The sequence below is a fragment of the Bubalus kerabau genome, chromosome 16, assembly GCF_029407905.1.
Source record: "Bubalus kerabau isolate K-KA32 ecotype Philippines breed swamp buffalo chromosome 16, PCC_UOA_SB_1v2, whole genome shotgun sequence".
Taxonomy (NCBI): domain Eukaryota; kingdom Metazoa; phylum Chordata; class Mammalia; order Artiodactyla; family Bovidae; genus Bubalus; species Bubalus kerabau.
Window position 1 is genome coordinate 74,255,602 of NC_073639.1, and position 13,776 is coordinate 74,269,377.

The 13,776-nt window shown below is 63.4% G+C and overlaps 2 protein-coding genes across 5 annotated transcripts in view; one reads left to right on the forward strand and one right to left on the reverse strand.

The window, feature by feature from the left end:
- The window catches only part of SFI1 (SFI1 centrin binding protein), an 88,227-nt gene extending 84,254 nt beyond the window's left edge, over window positions 1–3,973 (forward strand). The window contains exons 24-31 of the mRNA XM_055549592.1: window positions 222–296; window positions 394–570; window positions 652–914; window positions 1,419–1,523; window positions 1,621–1,807; window positions 2,862–3,190; window positions 3,657–3,768; window positions 3,837–3,973. Coding sequence (XP_055405567.1) covers window positions 222–296; window positions 394–570; window positions 652–914; window positions 1,419–1,523; window positions 1,621–1,807; window positions 2,862–3,190; window positions 3,657–3,768; window positions 3,837–3,941 — 1,353 coding nt within the window. The 3' untranslated portion in view covers window positions 3,942–3,973. The remainder of the gene's footprint in view (window positions 1–221; window positions 297–393; window positions 571–651; window positions 915–1,418; window positions 1,524–1,620; window positions 1,808–2,861; window positions 3,191–3,656; window positions 3,769–3,836) is intronic.
- The window catches only part of PISD (phosphatidylserine decarboxylase), a 28,466-nt gene continuing 18,633 nt past the window's right edge, over window positions 3,944–13,776 (reverse strand). For 2 of the 4 annotated variants that reach the window (XM_055549596.1, XM_055549594.1), the window contains exons 4-9: window positions 8,020–8,185; window positions 6,522–6,758; window positions 6,241–6,379; window positions 5,941–6,087; window positions 5,602–5,762; window positions 3,944–5,231 (exon numbers count right to left, since the gene is read on the reverse strand). In XM_055549596.1, coding sequence (XP_055405571.1) covers window positions 5,007–5,231; window positions 5,602–5,762; window positions 5,941–6,087; window positions 6,241–6,379; window positions 6,522–6,758; window positions 8,020–8,185 — 1,075 coding nt within the window. In that variant the 3' untranslated portion in view covers window positions 3,944–5,006. Of the gene's footprint in view, window positions 5,232–5,601; window positions 5,763–5,940; window positions 6,088–6,240; window positions 6,380–6,521; window positions 6,759–8,019; window positions 8,186–9,677; window positions 9,898–12,923; window positions 13,278–13,776 lie in introns of those variants that run through there. The other 2 variants (XM_055549597.1, XM_055549593.1) reach the window with 2 other exon arrangements.

The following is a 13,776-nucleotide window of genomic DNA, read 5'->3' on the forward strand; positions in this document are numbered from 1 at the left end:
CGTCCTGTGTCCCACCTGGCGGCCCTTCAGGGGTCCGGTCCCTTTCCTCCCCGGAGCCTGGAGTCCTGCCCCTGGAGCTCCTGGACATTCTTTCCTGAGCAGCTTTCTCAATCCCCAGCCTCAGGGCAGGCAGGGCGGGACCCAGCTGGAGAGGGATCTGAGGGTGACTGGGGCTGTGCAGGGGGGCTCCCTGAAGGGGACACTGCCTTTGTGGCCCACAGCTGCTGGACAGGAGGCACGAGCGGCAGCGCACGGCACGGGCCCTGTGGTTCTGGGCCTTCTCCCTGCAGGCGAAGGTAACGGGCTCCCCGTCCCAGCAGAGGCCACAGCCAGCGGGAGGGGGCTCTTATGTCTCAGCAGGACGGCTGGGCCTCACTGCTCCTCTCCCTGGAGGCCTGGGCCGCCTGGCGGGGCTTCGTGCAGGAGGCGAGGAGGAAGAAGGAGCGGGAGGAGCAGGCGGTGCAGGTCTACCACCTGCAGCTCCTCAGGGAGGGCGTTGAGCGCCTCCTGCGCTTTGCAGCCGGCATGAAGGCCTTCCGGCAGCAGCTGCACGCCCAGCAGCAGGTGCAGGTGGGTCTGGGGTGTCCCCATCCCCCCAGCCCCGTGGGGCATGGGCGGCACAGCGCCGCCCTGACCGCAGGCCGTTTGCAGGCGGCCCACAGTCTCCACCGCGCAGTGCATCGCTGTGCCACGCTCTGGAAACAGAAGGCGCTGGGCCGGGGCAGGGAGCTGCAGTCCCCTGCGTCCACTGAGCCCAGCAGAAGAGTGACGTTTGAGTGTCCCCTTCTTAGCCACGTTGCCGCCGGGGCTGGCGATGCCCCCCTGGAGCCCAAAAGGCCACCAGCTCCTCGTGGGCTCTGGGGAGCTTTGGACGGCCTGGCATCAGCCCCTGGGGACTCCCAGCTCCTGGAGCTGTGAGTAGCCCGTCCCTCACCTCCTCCTCCTTGCTTCCTCCTGGGGCAGAGCTTGGACAGTATGGGAAGGATACTGGGCTCCGGGGTCACGGCCGAGCCACTGAGAGCCCCCTGTGCAGCAGAATCTTGCCCCCGCTCCTGTGGGGCCCTAACCGGGGGCTCAGCTGCTACTCCTCCCAGAAGGGCCCCCTGGCAGCCCCTCCTCACCAGGCCTGGTAGTCTCCCCACTTCTCCCGTCACAGCCAGGAGCGGGTGCCCTCTGGGACACGCTGGCCCTGCATGCTGTTCTGCTGCAGCCTGTGCCTGGCTCCCGTGAGATGTGTGGGTGGGGCGCCCACAGGCAGCAGGCTCCTGGAGTTGTTCGTCCAGGAAGGCAGCTGGGGCGAGGGCCTTCCTCACCCGGCCTCCAGTCTCCCCGAGAGATTTCAGGGGTCGGGCTGGATGACTGCACCCACAAGGTCCCAGGCCCTGGGCAGCCTGGAGAAACAGCCCGTTTCTTCCCAGCAATGCTGCCCGCTGGGCACGGAAGCAGCCACGACGCCCAAGCTTCCTGGTGGAGCCCTTGCAGAGCCAGGCGCCCCTGGGGTGTGGCCCCCTCAGCAGGCAGGGGTAGGTGCTGCAGTCCTGGGGCCTTGGGGCCTGGCTCCCTTCCTTCCCGCTCCTCTGGGGGCACTGCCTGACCAGCTCCCGCCGCTCCCCCACTTAGGTCCCAGGCCCTGTGGGAGTGCGGCCTACATCAGGTCCGGCCAGTGGGCCCCGCCTGGTCAGTGCTGGACCCAAGCAGCCCCCTGCCACGCGCCCCTGGCCTGAAGCTACCGCCCACAGCGCACCCCAGCCCAGAGCTGCTGCCCCCGTCCTCTTTTGCGCCACGTGGGGCCCAAGTACCTGTTTGGGTAAGACCCCTGGGGCGTGTTCTGGTCTGGCCTTTACTCCTGCTTTCTCGCATACTCGGTGCCATAGCCAAAGCTGTGCCCGCTGCCTTGGGAGACGTACCCAGTGTAGGGGCCACTGTCCTGGGGACACAGCAGGGAATGGCCCCCAAGGCCCATGCTCGTGACGCTTACACAGAGGTGGAGACCAAAGGAAACCCCACATGCAGACAGAGGTAGAGGCTGTGGACCCGGGAGGGCCATGCAGGCCCCAGGGAGAAGCTGCACTTTGGGTGAACGAGAGGCTGTGGACGCGGGTCCAGCAGAAGGTGCTGTGGCTGGGACACGGTGCGTGGACGCCATGGGAGGCAGAGCAGGCAGGGCTCGCTCTGATGGGTTTGGCGAGAGGAAGGGAAGGAATCCAGGATGGCTCCTGGGTTTCCAACCTGAACAACTAGGGGAATAATGAGTTCTTTTACTGTGAGAGGGAAGATGTGGCTGGGTACCCAGGTGACACATGAAGAGTGAGTCCTGAACCTGTCAGGTTTGAGATAAAGCAACAGATGGAGCCTGGCCTCCAGGAATGAGGTCAGGGCTGCAGATCAAAGTTGACAGTTCACAGCACAGGTTGGAGGTAACCCCCTGAGAACCGAAGGGGTGACAGGGAGGAGGGATTGTGACTCTGGGGCCTGTGACGTGAGAGTCAAGGAGTTGGGACGGGTAAGTGAGGAGGCACGAGTGTGCCCTGGGCTGGCCCCGCAGGAGCTTGTGCCCGAAGGGCTGCGACCTGAGGGGGTGGGGAGAGGGTGGGAGCATTGCGTCCCTCCAGGGGCTGGTGTCACCAGGAGGAGGGAAGGAGGGCTGGAGCACCTTTCTCAGGGAAACGGTCGGTCGGTCGGTCGGTCTTTGCTGGAAGGGGTAAAAGCTTGGGCCAGCTGGCAATGGCTGCTCCAGTGGTGGGGGGCCTCGGGCGGGGTTGGGTGCGGAAGTAAGAGGGCAAGGCCAGAGCAGGTGTGGGGAACCCTGGCTCCCCACCTTCCTCCCGCTTCCCTGGTCAGTGTTCATCTTTCCTTTACAGCTGCCAGCCCAGCCGGTGACGCGTGGGCTTCCATCCCAGGTCCGTTCGTCCCTGGCCGGTGTCCCCAGCTCCTGTCTGCTCCTTCCTGGGGACTTCAGGGGCACCAGGCCTGGGCCTGGCTCTGACCCTGCAGGTGTGTACCAGGGGCCTGTCAGTGCCTCGAGAGGGGGCACCCCTCCTGGCAGCTCGGCTCATCCTGGACTGAGCCAGGAGGCTGGCCGAAATCAAGCACATTCTCCTGTGGGCACTGGCCACAGCGACCTGGAGGCTGAGCTTGAGGGCATCCGGCAGCAGCTGCAGGACTACCAGACCACGAGGCAGAACCTCAGGTGAGACCACGGCACTCGTGTCACCCCAGCAAGGGGACCGACCGGGGCGCTGTGTCCCCGGGGACAGCCCCGCAGACAGGCAGAGCAGCTCCCCGCTCAGGTCCAGGGTGGTCTCACCTTCAGGGACCTGAGGGTGTAATGCTCAGGAAAAGCTGAGCAGAACTTTACACCCAGCTGTGCCCCTGGAAGCCGGTGATCTGCCTGGTACGTTGTCACTCATGCGGGATGGTGCCCTGCGTGTGCTCTGGTCCACAGCTAGCCTCCCCCATGCCCAGGCACCTCCACATGGGCAGCAGCCTTGATTGGAGGGAAGGGCTTGGGTCCCCCCAAGGCCTGCTCTGCACAGGCTGAGGATGGTGGGGGAGCCTCTCTGCCTCCGCCCATGGCAGCAGAAGCGGGTGTGCTTGTCTCCAGGCTGCAGGCTCTGCCTGGGTAAAGCCAGGCAGCAGTTGCCTTACGCCCTCAGGTCCTGCCAACGGCAAGCACACAGCCTGAGGCGGTGGCTAGAGCTGAGCAGGGAGGAGCCCCGGGCTGAGGACCAGGAAGCTGAGCAGCAGGTTGAGGAGGAGCTGCAGAAGGTGAGGCGCGGGCGGCTGGGACGGCTCCTGGGCTGGGCTTCCTCTCAGCTGGTCCCCCGTTCCCCCAGGTGGAGGTGCAGATCCAGCAGCTGGCCCACGAGCTGCAGGCCCGGCGCCAGCCCGTCCACACCTGCATCGCTCGGGTCCAGGCCCTGCGGCGGGCTCTGTGCTAGTCACCACGTCCAGGAACAGAATGCAGAGCAGCAATGTTTTTTAGTTTATTTCAAAATGTTGCAATTAAATGAATCACTGTTCAGAAGTCTCCCACTTTTCATACAAAAATACTGTGCTACTGATACAGTTGAAAAAGTTCAAGTGGCTTCTCCTGCAGGAGAAATTCACAGCATCCCCAGGAAACATGAAACTTGGCCCCCCCCCACGCCCCCCATCAGTGGCTCCCTCAGGATTTCGTACCTGTTAGTATCTGTTACTTGGGGACAGGTTTTCTAGGCACTGATACCCCCCTCCGTCACACACCAAAGACATCAACAAGGCTCCTTTGTTTCCAGTGTAAGCCCCTGATCAATAGCAGCAACTTCTGCGTATTTACACAGGCCTGGATGTAGGGAGGGGACACAAGCTCACCCCTGGTCCCAGCTGGGCCACCACTAGGGGGGTCGATAATAGATCCTACCAGCTCCGGAAGGTCACTCGCCAGGGCCTGCAAAGCACCGAGCCACCAAAGGCCACCCTTGGAAGCTGCTGACAGCGTCTCAGCAGGTGATGTGTTCAGCCACATGTGCAAAGAGAGAAGACAGCCTTTCCCAACAAGCAAGGTGGAGCAAACTCGGGGACAGAAAGCAGCTGTGTTACCGGCCCCGCTGTGGGGCCCACAGTCAGTGCCAGGAGGCACCTCACCCTGTGCAGGGGAAGCAGAGGCGGAGGCCAGAAAGCAGTGACAGGACGAGCAGCAAGAAGGTACCTTAACTACCGCGTATCTCAGAACGGAAATCGGGACCAACCGAATGCTCGGCCGGGAGGTCACAGAGCCAGTTTTTACGAGACGTTAAAAAGTCTCCAAGAGGGACTCCATCATCCTGGCCCATACTTTCTCTTCAGGTGGGAGAGGGGGTAACGGCGGTCTACGGCACGATGGGCTCTGACGACCTTGTCTGCACCCCAGAAGTAGGGACGGAAGTCACCCAGGTCCTGCCTGGTAAGACCCTACAGTCCCCTCCCTACACAGCCTCAGAGGTCCCCTTGAAAGGACCCTCAGCAGCCGCGGCCATGCAGGAGGCTCAGAGGGAGCCCAGAGCCTCCCCAAATCGGATCTTCTGTCCTGCCTGCAGCCTGAAGTTGAAGTCCTTGGGGGCCTCAAAGATGAGCACGATGGTGGAGCCCAAGTTGAACTCGCCCAGGTGCTCGCCTTTGCGCATGGGGATGCCCTCCTTGTTGGCATGCGTCACGAAGCTGAAGTCGTTGTAGGAGCCTTTGCTGTACCGGGGGCTGTTTGTGTGCAGGTCCTGGGAGGTGGGGACAGAGCATGTGGGCCGTGGACACACCCTGCCCCCCACCCTGCTCGGGAGGGGAAGTGGGGACAGCAGCTCAGGCCAGGGGCCAGGTTTGAGCTGAGAGCCCCTGACCTGCTGTGACCTGGGGCTGGAAGGAATGGAGGAGGCATGACCTGCCTGTTCACCTGTGCCCATCACACACAAGGGCTCCCCTTGGGTTTCCAGCAGAAGCAAGTGCCAAGCAGGGAGGTTAATTCCCTCCCCCTGCAGCCACCTCTAGACCGGGGTTGGGGACCCGCCTTCCTAGAAATCGCAGCCCCAGCAGCTCTAGCCGCACAGGAGACAGTGCGGGGAGCCCAGTATGGCCATGGGACCTGCTTACCCGGTCGAAGTAGATGCGGATGGAGCCCACGTTGGTGGCCCCCACGGCCGTCAGCGAGAAGAAGCCGTGTTTCCAGTCCCCAGTCAGGACCACCCGCTCGTTGTGGCAGAAGAGCTCCTTGATCCAGCGGGCCATGCCAGGGTTCACAGACATCAGGGAGCCTGGGGGACAGACATGTGTACTCCCAGCCCGGCCTGTCATTCCAGATGCAGAGCAGGCTGGACCCCAACCTGCACCCCCACACCCAGCTTTGCCCCCAACTCTGGAGCCCACAGCCTCTGACAGGAAGAAGCCGAGGCGCTCGTCCGAGGCCCCTGGGGGCAGCTGGGCCCGGCCTACCTGGGAAGTGGCGCCTGTGGGAGACGGTCCAGTCAGTAGGGGAGTGGAAGCAGTGGTAGTCCCCGGGGGCCAGGTAGATGACACAGTGGTAGAGCTCGTTCCCTTCGCGTGTGACCAGCTGGCTCCTGAAGGAGCTGTGGGGCGCAGCTGCGGGCAGACGTGGGGCAGCTGCTCAGAGCCCTCTGTGCCGCCTGGACGCCGGCTCCAGGGAGGCCTGAGCTGCAGGCAGAGGGTCTCCCGTCCACAGGCCTCCCTGCCCCTCCACCTGCTGGCGCCCAACACCGCGGGGCCAGGACCCACCTGGGGGGAAGGGCAGGTCCTCTGAGGGCGTGCGGGGGCCCAGGAACGACTCCAGCGAGTAGGTGACCCCCTTCACCTGCTCCACCTCACAGTTCTTCACCTGTCCGAAGTTGAGGATCTTCCCATCCGAGGGGCTGATCTGGAAGGGTCAGGAGAGGCTCGCTGCAGGGGAGGGTGTGGAGGACAGGGCCACGGCCCCCCTGGGGGTCCAGCCTGGAAGCAGTGCCCACCAGGCCCACTGTGCCCAAAGGCGCCGAGGCAGGAGGGGGGTCGGGCCTCACCACGCTGTGCAGGCCGCACACGGGCCGGGCCTGCGGCTTCAGCTTGCGCCGGAAGAACTCGCTGAGGTTGCGGTAGTGGTGCAGGTCCTCCACGGCGGCCTCCTTCATGTTCACCCCGAAAGTCCAGATGTACAGGCTGTAGACGGGCCTGCGCAGCCAGTGCGGCAGCTCCACTTGGTTGAGGCGGCCCCAGGCCCGCGACAGCAAGCGTGTTGGCACCGATTTGTACAAGGCCACCTGCAGGCCCCAAGGGCAGGTGAGTGTGCCACGCCGTGCACGCAGCCCCAGGACCCCCCCCCAAGGACCAGCTCTGAGTCTGAGGCCTGAGCAGCTGGGACCCTCGAGGGCTTTGTGACATGGTGGTTTCTCACCAGGAACCAGACTGAGCTTCCAAGTCTTTACAGAGTACTGGCTGGGCCTCTGCACAGTGACGCACAAAGCTCAGGTATCACCTGTTTCCTGCAGCATTCCCACCCCGTTTCTTGGATGGGGACGGGCATACGAGGATCGGATGTGGTCACACACAGGCTGTGGTGGGCAGTGCTGCGAGCGTCCCAGACCAGCATGGGAGCAATTGGCTCTCGGTGCTCAGGCAAGTCCACACCCCAAAGTGCACGTGCTCAGCCTGCCCTGAGCATAGGGGCTTTTGGGCAGAAGTACTGGGCACTGACACCTATACTCCAAGGGCCTCGCAGTCCACACAGCCGTCCCCACCCAAAGCTCCTCTAGGAGAGGGGACTCTGCACCTCAGTCAGACCCTCCAGCCCAAGCTCTTAAATCTCAGGTGCCACTGCCACTGTGGGACCTGCTTTAATTGGTGGCTGCTGCTTGCTGAACACTGCCAAGACACCAAGTCCCCAGGGTGCAAAAGCAATTCCACTCCCAACTTTAAACACCTCTAAAGAGGCACTGAGTTCGCAGCTCTTAGCACTCCCAGCCGATACCCACATGTGGGGGTGGCCCAGGGCTGCCCTATGACCCTAGGCCTAATGCCCAGTGCCCCATAGGTACCCTCAGCTTCCAAGCCTGGTGACACCCACTGGGCTGCCCAGGGCCCTCACCTGGCCCTGCTGGGGGCTCCTGGGTCCTCAAAGGCATCCCTACCCAAAGAGGCCACACAGGCTCTAGCGTGTATGAACTGCCCTCTGGCGTCCAGAAATTTGATTCTTCTCAAAATCACCTCTAAGCTTTTTTCTGCCTGAACACAGGAGATGGAACAGACACCATTTTCTGAATGCCCAATGTGGGTTCTTTCCAGAAACAGAGCACTTAAATGGCAGGAATGCAGGCAGAGAGAGCAGCCCGTGGATGATGGGCCTTTGCAGTCACCTGTCCACAGCCCACATGGCCACCGACCAGCCCAGCCCTCCACCAACTTGCCTTCCAACAACATCTGTTGAAGGGCTCAGGCCCCACAGCACCACCTCTGCCCAGATAACTGGGCACCCCCCTCCAGCCTGCGGCGGGGAGGCAGGGCCGGCAGCCCCTGCACACTTACCCTGCTCACAGGCCTCCATCCCACCCGGCTGAGGGGCCTGAGGGCGCCGAGGGGCAGGAGGTAGTAGAGGACCGTCAGGGGCCAGGAGCGCAGTTTCAGGGCAGGTTTGGACATGCAGCTCAGCTGTCCCAGCCTCCGCCTCAGGGCCAGCTGAGGGAAGTGCAACCTGCAGGGCACATGTCCACACACGGCCGAGGTCAGCAGAGGACCAGGGGGCCCACCCTTCCCATCCACCGCACCCTCGGCAAGCTTGCCTGCCTCTCCATGGATTTGGTGATGCTGGCCAGACCCCCTCACACCAACCGCACTCTGAGTCAGGGGCTGGGCTGCCTCTGTCAGCGCTCACCTCCCAGTCTCTCTACCTGCATGTCAGCTGAGACTGCTCAGAATAGCTTCTGAACCTGGCAAGGGCCCTGTCTTGGACCTTGGGGCCGAGCACCAAGGAGGCAGTGTAGACAGAGCCCACTGGGCGGTCCCTGCCTGCCTGAGGCCAGCTCTGTTCACATGGGCTTCAAGGAGAGCTAGGCTGAGCCCCCAAGCCTCTGGCAGCACAGGATCTGGGTAACTCTCTCCATGGACGAAGCCTCTTACTTCCTCATCTGATAAGAGATCAGGCCTGGTAAGATCACACATACACACGCAGGTGCTGAAGCACGCAGGTGCACACACATAAACCCCTCACGGCTACTGCTCCATCCCCGCTGTGGTCTTTCTACGTCAGCTCAGGTTCTCCACAACAATCCAGAGGGTGGTGGCGCAAGCTCCCTGCCAACCCTCAGGCCTGCTGGGGCCACACACACCTGACCCAGGCCCCCCCTTCCAATAAAGGTAGGTGGGCCTTCCCCTGACCCCACCAGCCCCAATTCGGTACAGTCAGCAAAGACTCAGCTTCAGGGGAGCCAGAGACCAGGGTAAGTTCTATCCTGAGTCATGACACTGAGGCCCAGGTCGCCGTGCCACAGACCCAGGACCTAGATGCTCTCAAGGCCCCAGTGTGGGCTTTAGACCACACTACCACCCGCGACGAGAATGTCCTGGAGTCTCGGTTTCGTCAAAAACACTACACTCAGCTGGAGCAGTAGGCTCCATCTGCGCCTGTGTGCTCTCAGAGCAGCTCGGTCCTCTGCCCCCAGCTGCTCAACAAACCAAGGAACAAAGGCAGCACAGCTGATAACGAAAGCAGAGAAGATGGAGAACAGCCGAAGGCCGGGCCCTGCAGCTCAGCGGTGGCCCTGAAGGTGCTGACTCTGCACTGCTCACCCGACCCTCTGCGATCATTCTCTCCCATCCCTTTAAAAAGGTCCACGAAATGGGCAGGGGCCAAGCCAAGCCAGACACATCACTCCTCTACCCCAGGTTCCTCCCGCCCACCCTGCTCTCTGCAGGAGTGAGGGGACCAATACCAGAGAAGCTGCGCCCAAGCGGGGCGGGGGCGCAGCGTGGACACTGGACCACCAGCCCGCTGGCCCCCAGCAATACCTGAAGCGGGCTCTCCGACTCAGGCCCCCCGGAGTGGGCCCCTCTAGCCGCGGGAGCTGGTCCCCTAGCCCCCTGCTGCCGCCACCACCTCCACCGCGGAGCCGCTGGACGTGAACTCGGACCTTCCGGAGGTCGCGGCGGGGTACGGCGGGGTTAGGACGCGGCCGTGGGCATCTCACCATTTCGCCGCGCGGAGCTCGGGTCCTCGCCGCGCCTCTGACTGACACATGGTGGGCGGCGCGAGGAGGCGGGGCCGGCGCGCCTTTGTCTCTCCTCCTTCCTCCCTTCCCCCCGGGTCGGCGCTGTCACCACTCCTCGGCCCCAGAGGTGGCGGCTGGGGGGACCGCTCCCCGGCTCGGTCCGGTCTGAAGGCTCGGGGGCGCAGGTGAGAAGTCGGGGCTGTTGCAGAGACAGGCGCGGGTCACGGACCTGCTCGGCCCGCTGTGTTCCTGGCCACCTGCCCACTCCCAGCAGGGAGGGGACTCGGCGCCGCCGGGCCCAAGCGGGAATCTGAGCCCTGCGCTCCGGGCAGGCACCCAGCGTTGGCCCTGCCGCCCCTCCCTCACCAGGACCTGACCCATTTTTCCTTTCAGGTGACAAAGTAGCATCTGAGGGATGAGGGCGCGGCGCTGGGACCCGGCGTCTGGCCTGCTGTGGCTCTCCTCGCCGCCTCCACCCCTTCCTCATTAGAGGGGCAGCCGGGCGCCCTCGAGGAAGCCCGTCGCCCCGCCTTCCCCTCTCTCCGGGGAGGAGCGGCAGTGTGGAGCGAGGGCACCCGCCTGGCAGCTAGGGGGCAGGGGAGCAACATTCCCCAGCCCCGAGTCCATCTGCCCAGCACACTGCCGACCCGCGAGCCTGGCGGCATCTTTACAGGAAGACACATGGGGGCCTAGGGCTGCTCCCGCCCGGGCTACCGAGCAGGGCAGAGCAAGAGGCCCCAACTCGGACCAGCTGGACATCTGCCGCCCAGGGCAAACCCACCTCGCTGAAGGTGAAAGTCCAGCAACTGCCGGCTCCCTGGCTGTACGCGGCCATGGGGCTGGACCAGGCCGACTAAGGTTTGGATGTTCAACTGGATTTCTGCCCTATCTCAAACCAGGACGCCTGTCTCCCCAGGCCACCCTCCTGAGTGGCCAGAGGGTGCCCACCCAGACTTCCTCTGCCTGAGGGCCAGGCCCGAGCTGACATCCTGCCCACCTATGAGCAAGCCCGCTCAACCTGAGGCCCCAAACTTGCCTGCTGGCTCCCAAGAGAAGCAGGCCCAGTGGGGAGATGAGCAGTTGGGATTGAGCATGGAGCTAGGCTTCAGGACCAGGTTCACCAGCCGTGCCCCACCCCCCTCTAGAAAACTGGATTCATGGTGGGGGCTGGTGAAGTCTTGTGGGCCTGGATAGAAGCCAGACTTCCTTGGGGCAGATTTCCTCACTGTCCTCCTGGCGGGACCATGACCGATTCTGCATGTTGTCAGGCACATTCAGGAGCCCACAAACAAACCCAGCTCATTCCAAAACGTCAGGCCCTCAAAGCAGATCCCCGCGTGTGCCTTTGCACTGCATCCTCTCCCAGAGCCTCCAGCCCAGGGGCTCTGGGGGGACCAGCCCAAGGAGCTGCTATCCTGGAGTCACTCCAGAACTGCCCTGAGGAGCCCGAAGTCTGCATGCCTCAGTCCTGTCTCGTCCACTACTCTGCCGCCTCCTCTAAAATGGGACACTGAGACCAGGGTCAGATTTCTTCTAAATCACCATCGGTGCACCCCCAAAGGCCCCCAGGAAGCAGGCATGAGTTCAGCTGTCCCCCAAGAAATGGGCCAGCACCCTCAAGCACCAACCAGCTCGGAGCTGCACACTGGCGGGAATGGGTCCCTAGAGATCCGCCCTTCTCACTCAGGGCGTTCCCACTTCGCAGCGCCCCTGCCCTCTGTGCCTACAGTGGCCTTTGGAGGCCAAGCCAGAGCCTTCTCTCCCTCTCTAGTTCCCTGAGTGCAACTTGGGGCACTCAGGCCTGAATGCGGGCTCTGCAAGGAGGGCACCCTGAAGCAGAGAAGTACAGACAGCTTCCCTCTCTCCCTAGAGTCCCAAGGACACTCCGTGGGATGAGATGGGGCTGGGACCAGTAGGAGTTCAAAGTCATTGCGCAGCCTAAGAGCCAGCCATGCGGAACATGAGTACACAGAGTGGCTCTGGTGGGAGACAGGGACCATCTGGTGGCTATGAGCCTGGATGCCCCCGCCACCCTCACCCTGCAAGCTGGGAAAGGCAAGCCGCAGGTGTTGTCTGGGTCTCAGTCCCCTCATCTGAAAGGGGAAGGACCGTTCCTCCTGGTCACCTGTCTGGAGGCTCAGAAACCCCACGCCTCCATTCCCCCCAAAAGCTTAGCGCCGCCTCATCCCGCAGTCCTGGCTCCTGAGGCCCCCCTCCCTTTCAGACCCGTGCTCTGGGAGGACAAAAGTTTGCTCTCACAGGGAAGACGGAAGGAACAAGGCGGAGGAGGCAGTTGGGACAGAGGAGCCCCAACCCCAGGGCAGCAATGATGTGAGCAGGAAGGGCGGGCTCAAGACCACCAAGTTGGAGGAGCTCACCTTTGTCAGGACGAGCTCTTCTGGGGTTCACAGAACCCTAGCAGTGCCGCAACATCCTCGCCCACCCCTCACATCCTGCACATGTCAGCCCAGGGCGGAGGGGGCGGAGGGTGTTCCGTGTGGAAAGCTCACTGGGTGCCAGACACCCGGCCTGAAGCCTCGGCAGGTGACCCCCAGTGCCCCCAAACCACGTGTCCCTGGCCTGACTTGCGGTGCACACACCTGCTCTGTGGGGTAGTCACAGGGCAGCTGTGTCCAGGTGGGGCCACTAACCATTCCTCCGCGAGTGCCAGGGCTAGAGGTGACAAAATGTCAGAAGTAGGGAACCAAGAAAATGGATTCTCCCTGAGAAATGGGTAAGCCATCTTGGGGAAGCCTCTGGTGAAAGAAGAGGAAGCAAAAAGAAAGGTCCAGATGCGCCTCTTTCAGGGGAGGTGCAGGGAGGAGGCAGGAGTCGTTCTTAGCTCCTCTCAAGGAAAGGAACCTTCTCCAGGGCAGTCCTTGGCACCAGCCGGGAGTGGGGTTCTGGGAAGGGTGGGTTTCACCCCCTCCGGCCCCGTGGTCCCGCTTCCCTCCCCCCAAATCCCAGCCCCCGGCAGCACTGAGGAAACTGGGCGCAGGGAAGACCCCGAGCAGCCCGGGTTTCCCTTTTCCCGGCTGTGGGGCGAAGAGATGCTACAAGACGCGGAGGAAGTGACCTCATCCGCCGGGCCCCGTGACCCACCTCGTGGGGCCAGGGAAGCCACAGCTCGGTGAGGACCGGGGAAGGGAGCGGGGTGCTCCTCAGATCCCCGGCGGGAAGGGGCGACCCACAGCCCAGGAGGCAAGGGCCTCCGCGCTCACTCACCCGCAGGTGGTCGGCCAGCTCGAGTCCGCGCCGCCCGCGCGACTGAACTCCCGGGAGGCGCCGCTCCACGGAAGCAGGGGGCGGGCGGGCGGGGGCCCGGCTGCAGCCACTCAGGCCGCCGGGGCGGGGGCAGGGGCCGGACACCAGGCTCGGCCGCGCCCGCCTCGGCCGGGGTCCCTTTAAGGGGCGGGGCAGAGGAGCGGCAGGAAGAGGAGACCGCGGCCCCCGCACGGTGCCTCCTCCCGGCCCCACACACGCCCCTCCCCGCCGCCGGGCCTCCTCGAGGTGCGGGCCTCAGCCTCCAAGCCACCTTTTCTAGCCAGCCCTCAGAGCTGACAGAAGGCAGCGAAGCCCTCGCTCCTTCTCACACCCAACCCTGAGGACAAAGGCTGCTTCCCCCCCCTCCCAACCCCTCTTCTCCAGGCAGATACACCTTGACACATAAACCCCCAGTGCAGACCAGCACAGGAGGCCCAGTGGGCAAGGTCCGCCCAGCCCTGCACGCAGGCTTCCTCGCAGGGATCAAGACCTGTGGGGTGATTCTCCTCCTATCTTCCTGCCCCACTGGATGGTGGGGCCCCAGCCTGCAGGCTTCAGCACCCTACCCACCATGCCCACCAAAAACACTTGGTCAACATGGATGGAATGAGCCACTTTTCAGGGGCACACCACCACCACGACTCAGTCACAGAAAGCACGCAGTACCACCCCAGCATCTTCTGACCATGGGGAATTCACTTTCCAGAGCATTTAGAAGAAGAGCCTCTTCCTCTTCAGGAAGCCTTAGGGCTTGTGAGGAGATAGGCAGGGGAGCCAAGGCCGCCTGGAAGAAGGCGCAGTGGCACACACAGCC